The sequence below is a fragment of the Macaca fascicularis genome, chromosome 13 (genome assembly GCF_037993035.2).
Source record: "Macaca fascicularis isolate 582-1 chromosome 13, T2T-MFA8v1.1".
NCBI classification, from domain to species: Eukaryota; Metazoa; Chordata; class Mammalia; order Primates; family Cercopithecidae; genus Macaca; species Macaca fascicularis.
In genome coordinates this window covers 97,104,925-97,124,870 of record NC_088387.1, presented here as the reverse complement: position 1 = coordinate 97,124,870, position 19,946 = coordinate 97,104,925, and the positions used below count along the sequence as shown (strand labels likewise).

Below are 19,946 nucleotides of genomic sequence, written 5' to 3'. Positions count from 1 at the left end.
AAAAGTCAGCAGGACAGTATTCCTGGTCGTTCATTCCCAAGTCCAGACAGCTGCCAGCTCAGGGTCTTGAACGTGGTCAGGGTCAGGTCAGCGTGGCCAGGTACTTCCGGGGAATCCTTGCCCATTGCCAGTGGCCCTAAAGGCTTCTGGGCCAGGGTATCCTGGTGTTCGTAGGCTCCTGCCACCTCCAGTCACAGTTCCTTGGTAAGGCCCAGGGTAGCACCCTGGCAACCCCAGTTAAAACTGAAGTTAAAAATGCAACTGGCAACTCAACCTTGAGAAAAACTGCTCATCTCCAATAATCACAAAAGGATGTGAATTGAAATAGCTACAAAATGTGAGGATTTTTTGGACTCATAAAATTAGAACAGATGTTTAAAATAAGATCCTCAATACCGCCGCAGGCACCGTGAGAGTGGCATTCTCCTGCGGCTTGCGCATGGGCAGGGGGTGGGGCAGGTTTTTTGGCAAATCGGGAGCCTTTTGTTTTTTTTTTTGAGACAGAGTCTCACTCTTTCATCCAGGCTGGAGTGCGGTGGCATGATCTCACATAATCTCAGCTCACTGCAACCTTCGCCTCCCAGGCTCAATCTGTCCTTCCACCCCAGCCTCCTAAGTATCTGTGACTACAGGTGCACACCACCACACCTGGCTAATTTCTTTTTTTTTTTTTCCCCTCTTTTTTTTTTTTTTTTTGAGACAGGATCTTACTCTGTCGCCTAGGCAGGAGTGCAGTGGCACGATCTCAGCTCCTGCAACCTCTGCCTCCTGGGTTCAAGTGATTCTTTCATCTCAACCTCTCGAGTAAATGGGATTACAGGGGCCTGCCACCATGCCCGGCCAATTTTGTATTTTTAGTATAGATGGGGTTTCACCATGTTGACCAGGCTGGTCTCGAACTCCCGACCTCAGGTGATCCACCCGCCTCAGCCTCCCAAAGTGCTGGGATTACAGGTGTGAACCACCGCGCCCGGCCTAATGTTTTAATTTTTTGTAGAGATGAGGTTTTGCCATGTTGCCCACGCTGGTCTCGAACTCCTGAGCTCAAGCTATATACACTGGCCTCGGCCTCCCAAAGTGCTGGGGTTACAGGTGTGAGCCACTGTATCTGGCTGCCTTTTATTTCTTACCTTTTGACTCAGTGATTCCAGTCATGGCAATGACTTGAAATGTAGTAAAATATTTTATACAATGATGCCCATCACAGCATTATTATAAAAGTGAAACGTTTGGCCAGGCACGGTGACTCATGCCTGTAATCCTAGCATTTTGGGAGGCCGAGGCGGGTGGATCACGAGGTAAGGAGTTCGAGACCAACCTGATCAACATGGTGAAACCCTGTGTCTACTAGAAATACAAAAATTAGCCAGGCGTGGTGGCACATGCCTGTAATCCCAGCTACTCAGGAGGCCGAGGCAGAAGAATCCATTGAACCTGAGAGGCAGAGGTTGCAGTGAGCCGAGATCGCGCCACTGCACTCCAGCCTGAGACAGAGCCAGACTCCATCTCAAAAAAAAAAAAAAAGCAAAACGTTTGGAAACAACTTAAATGACTACTAGTCACTAGTTGAGAAAGGCCTTATGATAGTGTATCAGGCAACCATTCGACATGTTTATGAAGAGTTAATGACACAGGAAAATGCACAGAATGTATGTAAAAAAAGCCGTTACAGATCAAATATGCAATAGGTTCTTAATTCTGTTATCTATTATGCACAGAAGAAAGGAATTACATCAAAATGCCAGTAACAGTTATCTCTGATAACAAAGATAACAGTGGTAGTGGTGGTGGAAGTGGTAAATCTTCTCTTCTCTCTACTTTTCTATGATTAGCATGTATTATTTTATAACCAGAAAAAAGGCTTTATAAAAAAGAAAGGAAGAAAGAAACTTCAGGCTGAAAAAAATGGCCAGTAAAGAGGGCTCCCTCCCACAGGGCTGTGCTGACCCTGGGTTAGCGTAGCAGAGACTGGGGGTGTACAAAAGGGGCTCCTGGCCGGGCGCGGTGGCTCAAGCCTGTAATCCCAGCACTTTGGGAGGCCGAGGCGGGCGGATCACAAGGTCAGGAGATCGAGACCACGGTGAAACCCCGTCTCTACTAAAAAATACAAAAAATTAGCCGGGCGCGGTGGCGGGCGCCTGTAGTCCCAGCTACTCAGGAGGCTGAGGCAGGAGAATGGCGGGAACCCGGGAGGCGGAGCTTGCAGTGAGCCGAGATCTCGCCACTGCACTCCAGCCTGGGCAACAGCGTGAGACTCCGTCTCCAAAAAAAAAAAAAAAAAAAAAAAAAAAGGGGCTCCTGCTGTGCTGTTACTCAGTTTCCCCTCTGGTTAAGCCTAGCCCCAAGCTGAAACCCCTTTGTGCCCCAGAGAGCCTGCAGCTCTGTGCCTCGCCTTCTGGATCCGCCTCCCACTGCCCCCGCAAATTGCTCACAGTCTTGGATTCTGCTTCATCAGTTCTTGGTAGCATTTTGAGCTTTCACATCTTGGGCCCAAGCTGGAACAACCCCAGCTAAGTACTAAAGACGGGGAGCTGGAGCACCCAGCACCCTAGGGCTGGAGCCCAGACGGTACCAAGGCAAGGGCAGCCTGGGAGTCTCCAAGATGAATCAAAAGACATGGCTTCCTGGGCTCACGTCTGCCAGCACCAGGAGGTCCCATGAGAGTAGCAGGTGATCTCCATTCTGCCTTCTGATGGACAAATGTATCCCTGACCCCCAAGCTGCGCTCCTCTCTTAACCACCGAAGCTGGACTTCTCAGGACTAGAGGACTTCCGAGTCCCACTTCACCCTTTTCCTTACAGAATTCGAATGTCAGGCATCAAAGGCCTACAAGGGGTGGTGAGGAAGACGGTGAATGATGAACTGCAGGCCAATATCTGGGACCCACAGCACATGGACAAGATTGTCCCATCGCTGCTTTTCAATCTGCAGCATGTAGAGGAGGCAGAGAGGTAAGCAGGCCGGGCTGGGGCAGGACAGTTGGATATGATCAGCCCTTCAAGGGCTGCTTGGGAACCACATGGTTTGGGTTGGTCAGTAAAACTCAGCTACAAGGCCAGGGACATGGCTTTGTGGCTTGTTCTGCAGTGAGTCCAAAGCTGACTCCCTAGGAGCCATGGGTCTGGCTTTGTGCCAGCCCACAGCGTCCCTTAACATCTGCATTACCGAAGGAGGACAGTGTTGGTGCTGGGCTCCCTGGGGGTAAGTCTGTTGGTAGTAACACACAGAACCAAGAGTCTAGTTACCTTTGTCTCCCTGGAAACAGGGCCAAGGAGGCTTTAAGGTGCCTTTCGTGGGCCAGGTGCGGTGGCTCATGCCTGTAATCCCAGCACTTTGGGAAGCTGAGGCAGGCGGATCATGAGGTCAGGAGATTGAGACCGTCCTGGCTAACACGGGGAAACCGTGTCTCTACTAACAAAAAAATACAAAAAAATTAGCCGGGCGTGGTGGCAGGCGCCTGTAGTCCCAGCTACTTGGGAGGCTGAGGCAGGAGAATGGGAGCCCGGGAGGCGGAGCTTGCAGTGAGCTGAGATCGTGCCACTGCACTTATACAGCCTGGGTGACAGAGCCAGACTCTGTCTAAAAAAAAAAAAAAAGAAAGATGCCTTTCGTGGCTTCAATCACTGTGGACTTTCCATCTGGACCTTCCTTCCTCTGTTGCTTCCTGATGCTATTTCAGGCCCTGAAAACGTGCATGCTTGACCAGCCCATAGCCACTCAGCAAGAGCTTGCAGACACTGGGTTTTAATCCTGGATCCCCTAAGCATGGGATTCATCCCTGTCCCTGCCCCCTCATTTTTCCCCTCGGTGAAATGGAATGGGGAGAAAGGTCCACGTTGCTGTCCCACCTGGGCTATCTGTTCACTAGGCTGGTTAAGTCTGTTGAGCCCAGGCTACTAGAGCTAGACTTGGGTGGACGGGGGCAGGGGCGGGGGGTGGGGTGGGGTGGGATTCGTATGCCCTCCGCCCTCTGGTGGCTATTTCTGGAATAGCATCTCACTGACAATACGGTCTCTGGTGGTCTCTGGGCTGGGAGTCCTCGGGCTCCTCTTCTGTCCAGATGTGGGCCGACTCCCTATGACTTGAGGATCATTGACTCTTGCCTGAGCCAACCACTGTGGCTTTCCTTTTCCCTCCCTCTCTCTCCTCTCCTTTCTTCCACTTCTGTTTTGTTTTTTGCCTCCCTTCCCTATCTTCATCTCCCATCTCCTCTTCCTTCTGAAGCCTTAGGTGCATCAAGACACACATGTTCTACAGCTCACCTGGCCCATGGTGCTCAGAGCCTCCTTCACACAGTGGCACATCTGGAAATCTTTAAGGATTTCCAGAAAAAGAACTTTATCTTTTCTTCCCCAATCTTCCCTCACTTCCCCCAGTGGGGGCTTTTTTACCCCCATTTAATTTCTGACAGCTGTGACACCTCCCCTATTGCCTAGTACAACCCATGCCAAATTCCTGTGTGTCCTGCGTGGATGAAGAACAGAAAGGCAGGACTGCACAGAGCCTGACCCCAGCCTGCATGCCACCCTCTACCCGTGTGCCTCTGTCTCCCCAGCCGGTCTCCCTCACCCCTCCAAGCACCTGAGAAGGAGAAAGAGAGCCCTGCGGAGCTGGCTGAGAGGTGCCTTCGGGAGCTGCTGGGCCGGGCTGCCTTTGGCAACATCAAAAACGCCATCAAGCCTGTTCTCATGTGAGTGCCCCCACCCACTGCCTTGGCCCCAGCCTTCAGCCTGGACATGTTTCGGGTCCCTGGCATCTCCTGGCTGGCTGGGGGGAAGGGGATATTACAGTGGTAGTGCCGCAGCCAAGTCAATCCCTTCCCTCTGCCTGTGTTCCCTGCACTGTGACAGCAAAAGCTGCCACAGGGTGGCCAAGTGCTGCGCAGTAGGAAGGCACCCAATGCTAAAGGAAGGTGCCCAGCTTCACACCACTGCAGAGCGCTGTCCTTGGCCTCTCTCCAGCGCTGGACTGGGACTACCCCAAGGCCCTTCAGGCTTCACTTCTTCACCCAGGAACTGTGCGAGGGGCTCTGAGGAGGTGTCCCTCTCCCTCCAAGCTAATCTCTTCTCCCTGACACCGCCGGGAGTTTCACAGTTGTTCCCCCACGTTTTCTCCCTCACAGACATCTGGATAACCATTCTCTTTGGGAACCCAAGGTGTTCGCCATCCGTTGCTTTAAAATCATCATGTACTCAATTCAGGTATGGTGGCTCCCCTGGGCCAGCATGATCCCGGGACAAAGGCCCCTCTGGGAGCCGGACGGGCACTAAAGTGGAAAGCCAGAAGTCCCCTGTGACTCCTCCGAAGCCCCCGGTTGCCTAAACCAGTGCTGCTTAAGCTAGCTGTGGAGAAGGGCCGGCTGCTTTTATTTCCAGTACATCACAGACCAACACTTTTATAAAATACAATTAAAACAAATAATTTCTAGAAAAATAAAATTAAAAACTCATGCAAAATGCAAGCCTACAGATCACACCCTTGGCTGCTACAGCATTGACAAATTGTTTACTAAACACTGACTCTCCATCCCGTCCTTATCTCAGTGTAAACCAGTATCAGAGCCATCTTGAATGGGCACCGGCCCAGGGGCCCCACTTTAGGCAGCATGTGACCTCCCATGGCCCTTGCGGAAAGACCTGAGGCACCGGAAGTGAAAGGAAGACCCTATTTAAAAATGGTCTTTTGACCCATTTTGAAGTAAAAGGGCCCTGGAACACTGTCAGCCGAAGCCTCCACTGGGATTTGGCTCTTTGTTGGAGGGAGGAGGGAAGGATGCAGGAAAGGGCACAAGGTGTCAGTGCCACCTGCAGTGCCCGGGGCCCTGGGACGTCCCTTTAGTTTACCCCCGCCTTTGGGTGCCAGGAGAGGGCTGCGGCCCCGTGGGGTTACTGTCCAGGCCCAGCTCATCTTCCTCCCGCAGCCGCAGCACTCCCACCTGGTCATCCAGCAGCTCCTGGGCCACCTGGACGCCAACAGCCGCAGCGCTGCGACGGTGCGCGCAGGCATCGTGGAGGTCCTGTCGGAAGCGGCGGTCATCGCCGCCACGGGCTCTGTGGGTAAGGGGCATGGCGAGGGCCTGAGGGCCGGGGACCCCGCGGAGGCTGCCGCCTCTTCCAGAGAGATGCAAGGGGCAACAGGGAGGGGTCGTTTTCCTCGGGAGAAGTCCGCCGAGAAGTTGGAGGCGCAGAGGAAGCCCAGGCCGGAAGGGTGCGTGGGCCTGCCCTGCCTGCTCGCGGTGCAGGGAGGAGGAGGGTGCCAGCCCTAATCTCGGGCGCCCCGCCCCGCCCCTCTCAGGGCCCACGGTGCTGGAGATGTTCAACACGCTGCTGAGGCAGCTGCGGCTCAGCATCGACTACGCGCTGACCGGGAGCTACGACGGGGCGGTCAGCCTCGGCACCAAGATCATCAAGGAGCACGAGGAGCGCATGTTCCAGGAGGCCGTTATCAAGACCGTTGGTGCGGCTCGGGGTCGAGGCTCGGGGAGGGTTGGGGCGGGGCGGGGCCAGGGGCGGGGCGGGGCCGAGGGGAGGAAAGAGGGACCCTGGAAAGGGGCGGGGCCCCGGGGGCGGCCTGGGGATGTGATTGGAGAGGGAGGGACCGCACTGGGGCGAAAGGCATCCATCGGGGCTCTGTAGGATCGTCCAGCACCCACATGCTATTCGCGGACCTCGGAGAAAATGAAGTCGGTCATGGTGCGCTGGCTGGGCAGGGCCCGAGCGACAGCGCCAAACAGTGGGATGGGTTTCCCAGATCTGAAGTCTCAGGCGAACCTTCCTTAGTCCCAGTCTCCATCAGACCTGCCTGATGCTTCCAGGTTAGGGCTTCCAGGAGGGAGAGGTGGGGACTAAGAGGAAAGAATGAGGAAGGGGGCAGGCCGTGGAGAAAATGGGTGTGCTTCTGGGAGCGGAGATGATAAAGCCGCTTTCACAGCCTGCCTGCCCTAGCCATGCGAGCTTCGCCTCAGCCTGGAGTAGGCAGGTTAGGAATCCAGAAGCATCTTTTTCTCTTAGTTCGTGGGAGGAGGATTTACCCTAGGGCAGCCCAACGAGAACTTGGGCTCCCTCCGCCCTGGTCCCAGGGCCCAGCATTCACCATCCCCACCCCCTAGCCAAGGAGCCAAGACCTTAACCACAGCCTCAGGAACAAGTGAAAACACGGAGCCTGGAAGAGTCCTCCAGAACCGCCTGATGCCTCCCCTTCCTGGAGAGGAAGAATCACACACGGGCTATCCTGAGTTCCTTTCTCTGGTCCTGGATTGACTCTGGAGAGCGGCAACCCTCGCTCTCTGCAGGGGTTTGTGCAGCTGAGAGGCTGAACCAGGAGGGGCCCTGCAGCCTGTGCCTCACTGGGCACCCTCTCCGCCACCTCCTGCAGGCTCTTTTGCCAGCACGCTGCCCACCTACCAGCGCTCCGAGGTGATCCTCTTCATCATGAGCAAGGTGCCGCGGCCATCCTTGCACCAGGCGGTGGACACGGGCAGGACGGGGTGAGCCACCAATCTCCCCCAGCCTGGAGTCCTCCTCTCCCCTAGCTGCATTTTCTGACTCCCTCCTTTATCCCTCTTAACTTTCTTGGCTCTGCCCTCTCCTCTCTTTTTACTCCCAAATCCCGCAGCAGCCTTTAGTGGGGCTCTTGGATCCCACAACAGTTTCTCAGGCTGCCCCATCAATAACCACCTCCCAACGTGGGGGGAGCCAGTCACCCCTTGGTCAGCTTCCTGGGTCCGGAAGCCACTGTCCTGGGTAACTCAACACCATAAGCCTCATGGAGAAACGAATCAGGGGTAGAACTAAGCTGGCAAGTGTGTGATCTCCGCCCCATTACCATCCTGGTGAGTATTTGTGTCTCTGGTCTACAGGGAGAATAGGAACCGTCTGACCCAGATTATGCTGCTAAAATCCCTCCTGCAGGTGAGCCCCATCTATCCCTATTCCTGCTCTTCCTCTGCAGGAGACAGCTCCTTCCAAGGGACCAAGTGAAGGCCTCCACATACAGTCGTGCACATTGCATACTGCACAAATACACCCAGTCAGTTGAGTCGGGGCTGAAATCTAGCCTGTGTTCCACTCACTAGCCAGGCTGGGCACCCACAGAGCTGGGTCAGCCACAGCAAATGGGGAACCTGTTTCTAATTTTCACAAAGGTTCCTTATTGGCTACTGATAGCCTTGTCACTTAGACATGATCTGTCTCAAGATGGAATCTGTTGGTTCCCACCCTGGTTCCCTCCAGGTACCCCCTATTTCCCTTTCCCCTCTGTTTCCCCTGTTTTGCCAGCACATGTTCTTGGCACATGTACCCACCTCAGTCTCCCAGCCCCCATCCTTCCCATTCTGTAACTCTTATATGTAACTCTTCTTTACATCTTTGCAGCCATCACTGGAGTCTAGATCCATTGCTCTCAAATACCATTCTGATGACAATCTTGTGATAAATATATGATTCCCAGAGGTTTTGAGCTGTTAGCCCGAGTGAGGTCCTGGAATCTGTATTTGTAACACATTCCCCAGGTATTCTGAAGTACAACCCTCGGCCTAAACCTGACATCTCACAACCACCTCTCCCCACCTGTCAGGAACTCAGCTATAAGAATAATTGTCTAGAAATGCTGTTCTCTACCAGGTGCCTCTTATTTCAGAGTAGGTCTCATATTATAATTTTTTTTTTTTGCTCTTGTTGCTCAGGCTGGAGTGCAGTGGTGCAATCTTGGCTCACTGCAACCTTCGCCTCCCAGGTTCAAGCGATTCTCCTGCCTCAGCCTCCCGAGTAGCTGGGATTACAGGCATGTGCCATCAGCTAATTTTTTTTTGTAGTTTTAGTAGAGATGGGGTTTTACCAGGTTGGTCAGGCTGGTCTTGAACTCCTGACCTCAAGTGATCCACCTGCCTTGGCCTCCCAAAGCGCTGGGATTATAGGCGTGAGCCACTGTGCCCGGCCTCAGTTTATAATTGATGTACAACCAGATTTCAAACTTCTCAGACTGTTGGGAGGTCCCCAGGCCCCTCTCCCTCCCTAGACCTCCCATCTCGTCTCTCAGTCTCTGTCTCCGTTCCAGTCATGCCAGTCTAAACAGACCCCCCCACCCCCGCCGCCACCTCACGCCTTCCCTCCCCTCCTCTCCAGTCCATACTCTTCATGGCACTAGGTTTTTATAAACCCTTTGTGCTCCAACACTGCCCTCGTATAGTTATCACCTTGGTCTCCATATTCCTGCCATTTCTTTGCTGAGTTTACCCTCATTAATTTGTACCCAGCATCTTCTTAAGATGACAGTTTGGGGTACATCCTCAGGGACCTTCTGAATCATCAAAGGCATTGTTTTGCAATATGGATTTAACAGTAAAGGTGCTTTGCTGCAGTTGAATGCTCTGACAACAGCATATATGGCATGTCTATTTATGCCAAACTGGCTTTAGTCACAAAGCGCCATTATTGCCAGGCTAACAGACCTGTTACCAAATGCTTCCTATGTGTGCTATTTGGTGGTTGCCATGTATGTGAGTTCTGATCCTTCAGCCCAGCTGTGAGTTCTTCCACTGTCTCGTTCTTTTTGATGATCATTCTCTTAATAAGGCATTATGTTCCTTGTGGCTATTCATCAGTTGTGCCCTAACTGGCTGGAATGTTAGGCTCAGAGATTGCCTGGCTCCCGCCTCCCTCCAGGGCTCATCCCTTGCTTGCTTTTTAACACCCGAATGTCCCTGAATGCTGTCCGCATCCATTCACATGTCTACTGAGCTCGCTGTCATCTAGGTGGATGTTGGAGTGTTCAAAAAGTTGCCTGGGCTGCAGGGTAGGGGAGGCTGGATTGGGTAATGTCTGGAGAGCATGTGTACATCAGACGTCACTTCCGCTGGCTGCTCCTCCGCCGCCTCCTGCACCTGAGAGGGACAGCATTCCTAGGCATACTTGTCCATACCTCCCTTGCAGGTATCCACAGGTTTCCAGTGCAACAACATGATGTCAGCCCTGCCCAGCAACTTCCTGGACCGCCTTCTCTCCACTGCCCTCATGGAGGATGCAGAAATTCGACTCTTTGTTCTAGAGATTCTCATCAGTTTCATTGATCGTCATGGCAACCGCCACAAGTTCTCTACGATCAGGTGAACTTGGGGTGTTTCCTCCAGGTGATGCAAGATGGGGAAAGGACTCTCCTTTAGGTCCTGTCCTTTGGTCCTGTCCTCACACCCAGGTGGGAGGACAATTCAGATACTCAGTGAGACTCGCCAGAGAGCTGATCACCAACATTGACCCTGGGTTCCTGCAAGAGGAGGCGAGACCAAACGGCACTTGTGTCTGAGAGAGGAGGAGGGTGAACTGAAGATCTGGAAGATAGAGAGTAGGCATTAAAGGGAGTTGCAAGTGTGAGAAGGAAGGGGATGCAGGTTATCGGACTGAAGGGGATGCAGGTTATCAGACTGAAGGGATTTGTGGGGAATAAGAGGAGGAAGAAAATAATCAGGATGAAGATTTAAGACAAAAGGGGTCAGGGGTGGTGGCTCACGCCTATAATCTCAGCACTTTGAGAGGCCAAGGTGGGAGGATCACTTGAGCCCAAGAGTTCAAGACTGGCCAGGGCAACATAGTGAGACCCCCATCTCTACAAGAAAATTTAAAAATTAGCCGAGCGTGGTGGCTCACACCTGTGGTCCCAGCTCCTTGGGAGGCTGAGTTGGGAGGATTGCTTGAGCCCTGGATGTTGAAGCTGTAGAGAGCTGTGATCACTGAGCCACTGCACTCCAGCCTAGGTGACAGAATGAGAGCCTGTCTCAAAAAGGAAACAAAGAGAGAGAAAAGGACAAATTCTTGAGAACTTGGGAGAAGAAGGTAATTGGGCTAAGAACCAGGGCCAGGGGAGCACTGGAGGCTTTCTACCAACTAACAATGTTGGGGTAAAGCCCAGTGACCCGTGTGAGCTCAGGCTGGCCTCATATAAGGGCTAAGGAGGCCCTTTGCATCCTTTCCCAGTACGCTCAGTGACATCTCTGTCCTGAAGCTGAAAGTGGACAAGTGCTCCCGACAGGACACTGTCTTCATGAAGAAGGTAAGCAAGCATGACCTCCAGACACAGTGAAGAGCGGGCGCGATGGCTCATGCCTGCAATCCCAGCACTTTGGGAGGCCGAGGGGGGTGGATAGATCACGTGAGGTGGGGACCTCGAGACCAGCCTGACCAACATGGTAAAATCCCATCTTTACTAAAACTACAAAAATTAGCCAGGCGTGGTGGTGGGCACCTGTAATCTCAGCTACTCGGGAGGCTGAGGCCAGAAAATCGCTTGAACCCAGGAGGAGGAGGTTGCAGTAAACTGAGATTGCACCAATGTACTCCAGCCTGGGTGACAGAGCAAAAGTCACTGCTGACCTCTGCCTTGGTCAGAGGCCTGCCTCCTCCCTCTGCGGCTATGCGTCAAGCTGACTTCTCTGAGGAGTCAAGCCCAGAGTGATGAGCCAGTCCAGGGCCAGTGACTGTGTTCTGCTCCTATACCTGGATTTGGGCAGCAGCCTCTGGTGCTGGTTTCACTGGAGCCCATCCCTCTCTATGCGAGCCTACCTGTCTGTGTCCGCTTCTGCCAGAGCCTGCTTTAAAGGCATCCCCTCCGCAACAGAGGAGGGGGCACACACAGCCATCCTGCCCCCCTTCAGATTGGTCTTCCTGCCTGTTTTCCTTGCCCCTCCTGTCCCCACCCTACTGACCCTGGCCTTCTCCTGCCCGCTCCTGTCCCCAGCACTCCCAGCAGCTCTACAGACACATCTACCTGAGCTGCAAGGAGGAAACAAACGTGCAGAAACACTACGAGGCGCTCTATGGCTTGTTGGCTCTCATCAGCATCGAGCTGGCTAACGAGGAGGTGGTGGTGGACCTCATCCGTCTGGTGCTGGCTGTTCAGGTGGGGCCTGGTGTGCGCAGGGCATGGGGCTTGGGATCGGGGAGAGACCTGTTTTGGGCAAGCCCTGATAAGAATATTGAGTAGCAACTGCTTAACACTGTTTTGGAGCCCAGGAATATTGCACGCGTGGTTGGCCACTCCTCCCTGAAGACCCCAAACCATGGTCCTGTTTGGGGAACCCCAAAGAACGCTTCATTCATGGCCTTGCCCCATCCTCAAGCTAAAGAAGACCCAGAGAACGGGGTCATTCAGAAACATCCCTTAGCTACTATATATCAAATCTCTCTCAGAGTCTGAGTGAGACTCCAGGGATTCCTAAGAGGATGCTCTTAAGCCCTGAGTGATCCCAGACAAACTCGTTTGTCCAGAGAATCTCTGGTTCCCTTGGCCAGGCGTGGTGGCTCACGCCTGTAATCCCAGCACTTTGGGAGGCTGAGGTGGGTGGACCACTTGAGGTCAGGAGTTCAAGACCAGCCTAGCCAACATGGTGAAACCCCGTCTCCACTAAAAATACAAAAATTAGCCAGACATGGTGGTGCACACCTGTAGTCTCAGCTACTTGGGAGACTGAGGTAGGAGAAGCACTTGAACCCGGGAGGTGGAGGTTGCAGTGAGCCAAGATCTTCCCACGGCATGCCAGTCTAGGCAACAGAGCAAGACTCCATCTAAAAATTTTTAAAAAATTAAAAATTAAAAAAAAAAAAGATTCTCTGGTTCCCAAACAGAGCTGTGCTTCAGAATTGCTTTGAGTACTTGTTTAAAATATATATTTCCTGGAAAGGTAAGTCAGAGTCTCAAAGTCTGGGGACCGGTCTACCAAGCCTCCTTTGTGATGCATAGACAGCCAGTGTGGCACCGGACAGGGCTTGAGACTTTCATGGTGTTCCTGGGTGCGTGTGTGCACCCAAGGCTACTGGGAGTCAGGGTGGGTCCTTTGGACCTCAAAGGCTGGGTCTCCAGGGTCCTGAAGCCAGGCAGGCATCATATTCCTGAATCAGGGCAAACCTGGGTGTTCAGTCACAGAGTCTCACCTGTCTAATGGTGCTAAATCCTGCAGGACCAGCCTAGATGCTACAATTTTAAAATTCTATTTACCCTCAAGAGCTAGAACTTGGGGTTCCTTTATATCCCAATCCCCTGGTAACTCCCACAGCTCATTTAGCTTAACATATGAACCCAGTTTAGCAAGCCAATCCAGTCCTCTAAGGATCCGCTAGAGTGAAGGAGACAGTGCCCTGGCAGTGGGATTAATGATAAGGGTTTGGGCAGTTGCCACAGCTGGAACTGCAGAGTGGGGAGTTGAGGTCATTGCCTCTCTAGTCTGTGAATACTCAAGAGCCTCCTAGTTCATGGACTGTTCTACCCCTCCCTTCAGCTTTAATGAAGGTGACTTTTTTCCCCAGGAAGTTGTGGGTCAAATGCTGAGCAAGACTTAGTCTAGGAAAGCAAGCATTTCTGAAGAAGACCGGGAAGAGTTCGGATGGAGGGTTGGCACCCAGTGTAGTCTGTCAGTGAAAGACTCTGGAGGCCTTGTCTCTGTTGCTGCAGGACGTGGCCCAAGTCAATGAGGAGAACTTGCCTGTCTACAACCGCTGTGCCCTCTACGCTCTGGGCGCAGCTTACCTGAACCTCATCAGTCAGCTCACAACAGTGCCTGCCTTCTGCCAGCACATCCATGAGGTTGGTGTCCTCACGACCAAGAGCTCAGAGGCCCTCAACTTGGGGTTTCCTGGGAATGGCTTTTCCTTAATTGCATTAGTCCTGTACCTCCTCTTAGGCAGTGAAGACAGGGTTGAAGTAAGAGCCGCTAATAGTGAGAAGTTACTCACGGCATCTTTCCCTCCTGTAGGACTTGACGGAGCAGGGTGGGGTTAGGCACAGGGGTTGGGGGGTCTTCTGTACCTGTTTCTAATACTGTCTGCCCCTCCACTTCCTGCCCCTCTGTCTTTCCCCTACTCATGGGAGCACATCTGCACACATGCCTCAGATCATGCAGACGACAGCTATGAAATACGGCAAAAGTGGCCTGAGTAGAATGGTGAACGAATGTCTGTTCACGCCCACTCAGAGGAAATGAAGAGCTACGAAAATTTCTCCCCATTTGCTTCATGTATCTCCCTTTCCTTTGCTGAAAAAATTTTAAATACTTTAAAACAAATCCCAGCTATCCTGTCCTTTCACTTTACATATATCCGTCTACATGCCTGAAACAGCATGAGCACCTCCCTACATGACTGCCACACCCTTAACACAGCTCATTAAGTGATCAGTAATTCCTTGGTATTATCTGACATCCATTCTGTAGTCAAATGTGTTCTCAATTGTTGCATAAAGATGTTTTAAAACACATGAAAGTGTTTGGAAGTTGAATGATACCAACATATAGGATTAACTTTAAAATATAGTAGCAGGCCGGGTGCGGTGGCTCATGCCTATAATCCCAGCACTTTGGGAGGCCAAGGTGAGTGGATCACTTGAGGTCAGAAGTTTGAGGCCAGCCTGGGCAACATGGTGAAACCCCATCTCTAATGAAAATACAAAAATTAGCGGGGCATTGGCGCACGCCTGTAATCCCAGCTACTCGGGAAGGTGAGGCAGGAGAATCGCTTGAACCTGGGAGATGGAGGTTGCAGTGAGCCAAGATTGTGCCACTACACTCCAGCTTGGGTGACAGAGCGAGACTCCATCTCAAAAGTAAAATAAAATAAAATATACTAGCAAAACAAAATAAAACAAAACAAGAAATTTTAGGTCTCAACTAGCCTGGGTTGACTGGGAATCACAGGGGAGGCTGCCATGACACTGTGACAGAGACCACCCCAAGGGAAGCAGGACTCTTCCAGCTTCTGGACTGATAAGGGAGTGCAAGAAAGGCAATGCCCAGACATCCTCCACCTGACAATTGTGGGACCTTTACCTCCTCACCCACCACACACACCTGTATGCTGACCATCCCTCCACTTCTCACCACTTAGTAACTTTCACTTTTCTTGTCAAAAATTTGCAAAGAATACTGAGTAAAGCTCAGGATGTCACTGTCCATCAGGGTGTTTTTGCAATGCACTTGGGTACTGCAGTACCGAGGTTTGGGACATGGTATTAGCTACATTCCTTTGTACCTGTTTAAATAAAAAACACAGGAATGAGGCCAGGTGCAGTGGTTCAGCCTTAATCCCAACACTTTGGGAGGCCAAGGCAGGTGGATCACTTGGGGTCAGGAGTTCAAGACCAGCCTGGGCAACATGGTGAAACCCCGTCTCTACTAAAAATACAAAAATTTGCCAGGCGTGCTGGCATGCACCTGCAATCTCAGTTACTCAGGAGGCTGAGGCAGGAGAATTGCTTGAAACTGGCAGGTGGAGGCTGCCATGATCTAAGATTGTGCCACTCCTCTCCAGCCTAGAAAAGAGAGCAAGACTCTGTCTCTAAGAAAAAAAAAAAAAAAAAAAAAAGGGCATAGGAATGAGGAATGAGGCACCAGAGCCAGCAGCTGCAGTCTCTTAAGAGTTAAGTTCCCTGCACTGGAGGACACTTAGTGCACATGTGTCATTGATGGCCATGGCCTGAGCAGGCAGCTTGAGCTTCTCCAGCTGCCCTGAGGGTCCCTGTTGATGGGAGTTTCCACTGAAGAAGCTCAGCTGAGGACACTGTGCTGAGGAGGCTGCGGGAGGGAGGAAGTGCCAAGCCGGGAGCTCTTTCATTGCCTGTGAGCTCCCTCTCCCTGCTGAACCAGCTCTTATCATCTGATTCCTCCCAACCACCAGGTGATAGAGACCAGGAAGAAAGAGGCTCCATACATGCTCCCCGAGGATGTGTTTGTGGAGAGGCCCAGGTGAGGAGAGGACGGGGGATGTGGTCAGGGATCCCCAGGGCAGCTAAGTAAGCAGGCGGGTGGTCTGAGGTCAGGAGGGGTCAATGCCAGGAGGCTCGGGCATCTGTGGACTCAAGGGCAGAAGGTGGGCTCTGTCTGTGGTCCAGGAGTCCTGGGTAAAGTTAAACCCCATCACATTACTGCAGTCCATGCCTCGAGCATGCCATGCTGAGCCGTGTTTGCAGGTGAGACACAGCCTCCAGGGGCTTTGGCCAAGCGCATGCTAAATGCATCCTGGAGGAGTCATTCCTGACAAGACGTTCCTATCAATCCAAGTGATGTTTTCGAGTGTCATTTCAACATCAGAGGAACTCAAGGGAAATATGTTTTGCAAACCCAAAATGTCTAACAGTAGGGGATGACTTATAAAGTATGGCCCATCCATATAATAGACAATCATGACATTCATTTAGAAGAATATTTAATGTAAAATACCCACTACATAATAGGTCAATAAAATAGATGACAGAACAGCGGGTGTGGAAGGGGATATCTATGTGTATATGTAAAAATACGGGACTAAGCTGGGTGCGGTGGCTCACGCCTACAGGCCCAGCAACTCAGAAGACTGAGCAGGAGGATCTCTTGAGCCCATGGTTTCGAGACAACCATGGGCCACAAAGCAAGAACCCATCTACGAAAAATTTTTAAACAATTTGCCTGGGCTGGGCACAGTGGCTCATGCCTGTAATCCCAGCACTTTGGGAGGCTGAGGTGAGCAGATCACTTGAGGTCAGAAGTTCGAGACCATCCTGGCCAACATGATAAAAACCTGTATCTTCTAAAAATACAAAAATTAGCCGGTTGTGGTGGTGCACACCTGTAGTCCCAGCTACTCTATTCGGGAGGCTTAGGCAGGAGAATCTACTTGAATCTGGGAGGCAAAGGTTGCAGTGAGCTGAGATCATGCTACTGCACTCCGGCCTGGGCGACAGGGAGAGACTTGGTCTAAGAAATAATAATAATTAATAAATAAATAAAATTAGCTGGGTGTGGTGGAGCATACCTGTTGGAAGGCTGAGCAGGAAGATCACTTTAGCCCAGCGGGTCAAGGCTGTAGTGCGCTGTGATGGCACCTGTGAATAGCCACTGCACTCCAGCCTGGGCAACACAGTGAGGACCCTGTCTTAAAACAAAAAAAAAAAAAAAGTGACTGAGGGATGTGATTGCTGTACATAAGAATATATTATAACGTGAATAGTGGTTATCTCTGGAAATGGGACTGGGGGTGACCCTTTTCCTTTTGCTTCTCTGTCATCTTGCATAGTGAAGATGTTACTTTTGTAATAAGAAAAGTTGGCCGGGCATGGTGACTCACGCCTGTAATCCTAGCATTTTGGGAGGCTGAAGAGGGTGGATCACCTGAGGTCAGAAGTTCAAGACCAGCCTGGCCAACATGATGAAACCCCATCTCTACTAAAAATACAAAAAATTAGCTGGGCGTGGTGGTGGGCACCTTTACTCCCAGCTACTCGGGAGGCTGAGGCAGGAGAATCGCTTGAACCTGGAAGGCGGAGGTTGCAATGAGCCGAGATCGCACCACTGCACTCCAGCCTGGGCGACAAGAGCAAAACCCTGTCTAAAAAACAAAAACAAAAACAGTTATTCAGAAGTCATTCTAGATACCGCGGTTCTAACGAGCTTCCTCCCTCCTTCATCTTCCAGGCTGTCTCAGAATCTTGATGGGGTGGTGATTGAGCTCCTCTTCCGCCAGAGCAAGATTAGTGAAGTCCTGGGAGGCAGCGGCTACAATTCAGACCGGCTTTGCCTGCCCTACATCCCTCAACTGACAGGTATGAGCTCTGTGCAGGGATGCCTGGGCCTGCCTCTGTCTTTCCTTGGCCAGGTAAGGGCCTGAGCGTAAGGGACTTAGGGCCCTTTGATTGCCTGTGAGGCACCTTGGATATCGTGAGAGCTGAAAGACACAGTGGAAATTTATGGTGAGGTCCTCTTGATTGTCCCATCTCTCCTCCTCAGGGCAGGGTCCTTGAAAGTACCCGGCCCATGAGATGGCCCGGCCTGAGGATGGGAGAGGCTCCATTGTGCTAGAAAAAGCATACATGGCTACAGAACCAGAGACCCAGTTCGAGTCCCCTGCGCAACTCACTGCCTGAAAGATCTTAGACAAGTGCTTTGCGTCCCTGAATTTCAGTTTCCTTGACTGTAAAACAGAATGTGAACAATAGCGGCCCGCTGGGGGCAGTGGCTCACGCCTGTAATCCTAGCACTTTGGGAGGCCGAGGCGGATGGACTGCCTGAGTTCCAGGGTTCAAGACCAGCCTGGGTAACACAGTGAAAGCCCGTCTCTACTAAAAATACAAAAAAAAGTTAGCTGGGCGTGGTGGTGTGTGCCTGTAGTCCTAGCTACTCTGGAGGCTGAAACAAGAGAATTGCTCGAACCCGGGAGGTGGAGATTGCAGTGAGCCAAGATCGCACCGTTGCACACCAGCCTGGGCAACAGAGCAAGACTGCGTCTCAAAAAAAAAAAAAAAAAAAATAGCTGCCTTAGAGGGCTGGCATGATAAGGTACCTGTATTAATGCAAATGCGCTTAGTAAATACTTCATGAAATGCTTCATGAAGAGCTACTGGTGCTCTTAGCAGATGATGCTTACACATAAGGTGAGATATGTATTCTGGTCATAAGCACCTTCTTTGTGTTCTCATTGACAATTTCAAAATTTTAGCCCCAAAGAGCAAAACTGACCAGCCTAAGATGGACAGAGAAGGCCCACAGCAATTGGAAGCTTCTGGAAACTCCAGGTGTAGCCTGAGTGTGCACTGAGCCTTAGAGGACTGTGGACCAAGCAGAGGCAGAGGGGTTGGGAGGTGGGACTAGCGGCTCAGTCCTGGATCTCCGAGGGCTGGGAACTAAAGCCTCCAGGCTGCTTCTTCCCCAGATGAGGATCGCTTATCCAAGAGGAGGAGCATTGGAGAGACCATCTCCCTGCAGGTGGAGGTAGAATCGAGGAACAGCCCAGAGAAGGAGGAGGTGAGTGTCTCTGCCACCGTCCTGGGGCAGCCCCACCTCCTGTAGATTGGATGCCGGACTCCAGGCTCCCCTGCCCACACAGTGTGCTTAAGGCTGCATGGAAAGCAAGTTTCTCGAGTAATTCCACACTCGCACTGACACTCCCCATGTATGTGTCATAGATACTTCCCTTTGGAAAAATGTTTAGGGTCCTCCCTGCTCCCATGAGGATATCATAAAACTCACCCTTGAAAGGCCTGGCTGGGGATGGTGGCTCACACCTGTGATCCCAACATTTTGGAGGCTGAGGCAGGAGGATTGCTTGAGCCCAGGAGTTCGAGATGATCTGGGGCAACATAAGGAGACCCCATCTCTACAAAAAATAATTTGAAAAATCAGCCAGGCATGGTGACATGCACCTGTGGTCCCAGGTACTCAGGATGCTGAGGTGGGAGAATCACCTGAGCCTGGGAGGTGGAGGCTGCAGTAAGCCATCATGGCACCACGGCACTTCAGCCTAGGTGACAGAGTGAGACCTTGTCTCAAAAAATTAAAAAGAGGCCGGGCGCGGTGGCTCAAGCCTGTAATCCCATCACTTTGGGAGGCCGAGACGGGCGGATCACGAGGTCAGGAGATCGAGACCATCCTGGCTAACACGGTGAAACCCCGTCTCTACTAAAAAATACAAAAAACTAGCCGGGCGCGGTGGCAGGCGCCTGTAGTCCCAACTACTCGGGAGGCTGAGGCAGGAGAATGGCGTGAACCCGGGAGGCGGAGCTTGCAGTGAGCTGAGATCCGGCCACTGCACTCCAGCCTGGGCGGCAGAGCGAGACTCCATCTCAAAAAAAAAAAAAAAAAAATTAAAAAGAAAGGTGTGCTGGTCATCATTCCCCACTCACAGGGGGACCGACATGCTCTGGGTTGGAAACTCGAAGACTTAACTGGAGAGAGAAGGGTGAGAACAGCTTTCATAGTGTTGCTTCCGTATGTATCAATAAAGAATCTTTTTTTCTTTTTTTAAATTTAGACTATTTTTAAAGCAATTTTAGGTTATAGCAAAATTGAGAGGAAGGTACAGAGATCGCCCTTTGCCCCCTCCCCTCCCCCGACACATGCACAGCCTCCCCTCCTAGCCACATCCCCCAGCAGAGTGGTACATTTCTTACAGTTCCGCCTGCCTTAATGCAACGTTATCATCTGAAGTCCATCGTTTAC

The 19,946-nt window shown here is 51.8% G+C and overlaps 1 protein-coding gene across 4 annotated transcripts in view; it reads left to right on the top strand.

Moving 5' to 3' along the window:
- Window positions 1-19,946, top strand: part of EFR3B (EFR3 homolog B) — a 115,118-nt gene that overhangs the window by 82,290 nt on the left and 12,882 nt on the right. For all 4 annotated transcript variants that reach the window (XM_074012209.1, XM_065527340.1, XM_074012208.1 and 1 more), the window contains 14 exons: window positions 2,803-2,952; window positions 4,557-4,691; window positions 5,124-5,202; window positions 5,922-6,057; window positions 6,296-6,457; window positions 7,376-7,487; window positions 7,860-7,911; window positions 9,931-10,103; window positions 10,969-11,044; window positions 11,729-11,890; window positions 13,439-13,570; window positions 15,655-15,722; window positions 17,427-17,554; window positions 18,661-18,752. In XM_074012209.1, coding sequence (XP_073868310.1) covers window positions 2,803-2,952; window positions 4,557-4,691; window positions 5,124-5,202; window positions 5,922-6,057; window positions 6,296-6,457; window positions 7,376-7,487; window positions 7,860-7,911; window positions 9,931-10,103; window positions 10,969-11,044; window positions 11,729-11,890; window positions 13,439-13,570; window positions 15,655-15,722; window positions 17,427-17,554; window positions 18,661-18,752 — 1,657 coding nt within the window. The remainder of the gene's footprint in view (window positions 1-2,802; window positions 2,953-4,556; window positions 4,692-5,123; window positions 5,203-5,921; window positions 6,058-6,295; window positions 6,458-7,375; window positions 7,488-7,859; window positions 7,912-9,930; window positions 10,104-10,968; window positions 11,045-11,728; window positions 11,891-13,438; window positions 13,571-15,654; window positions 15,723-17,426; window positions 17,555-18,660; window positions 18,753-19,946) is intronic.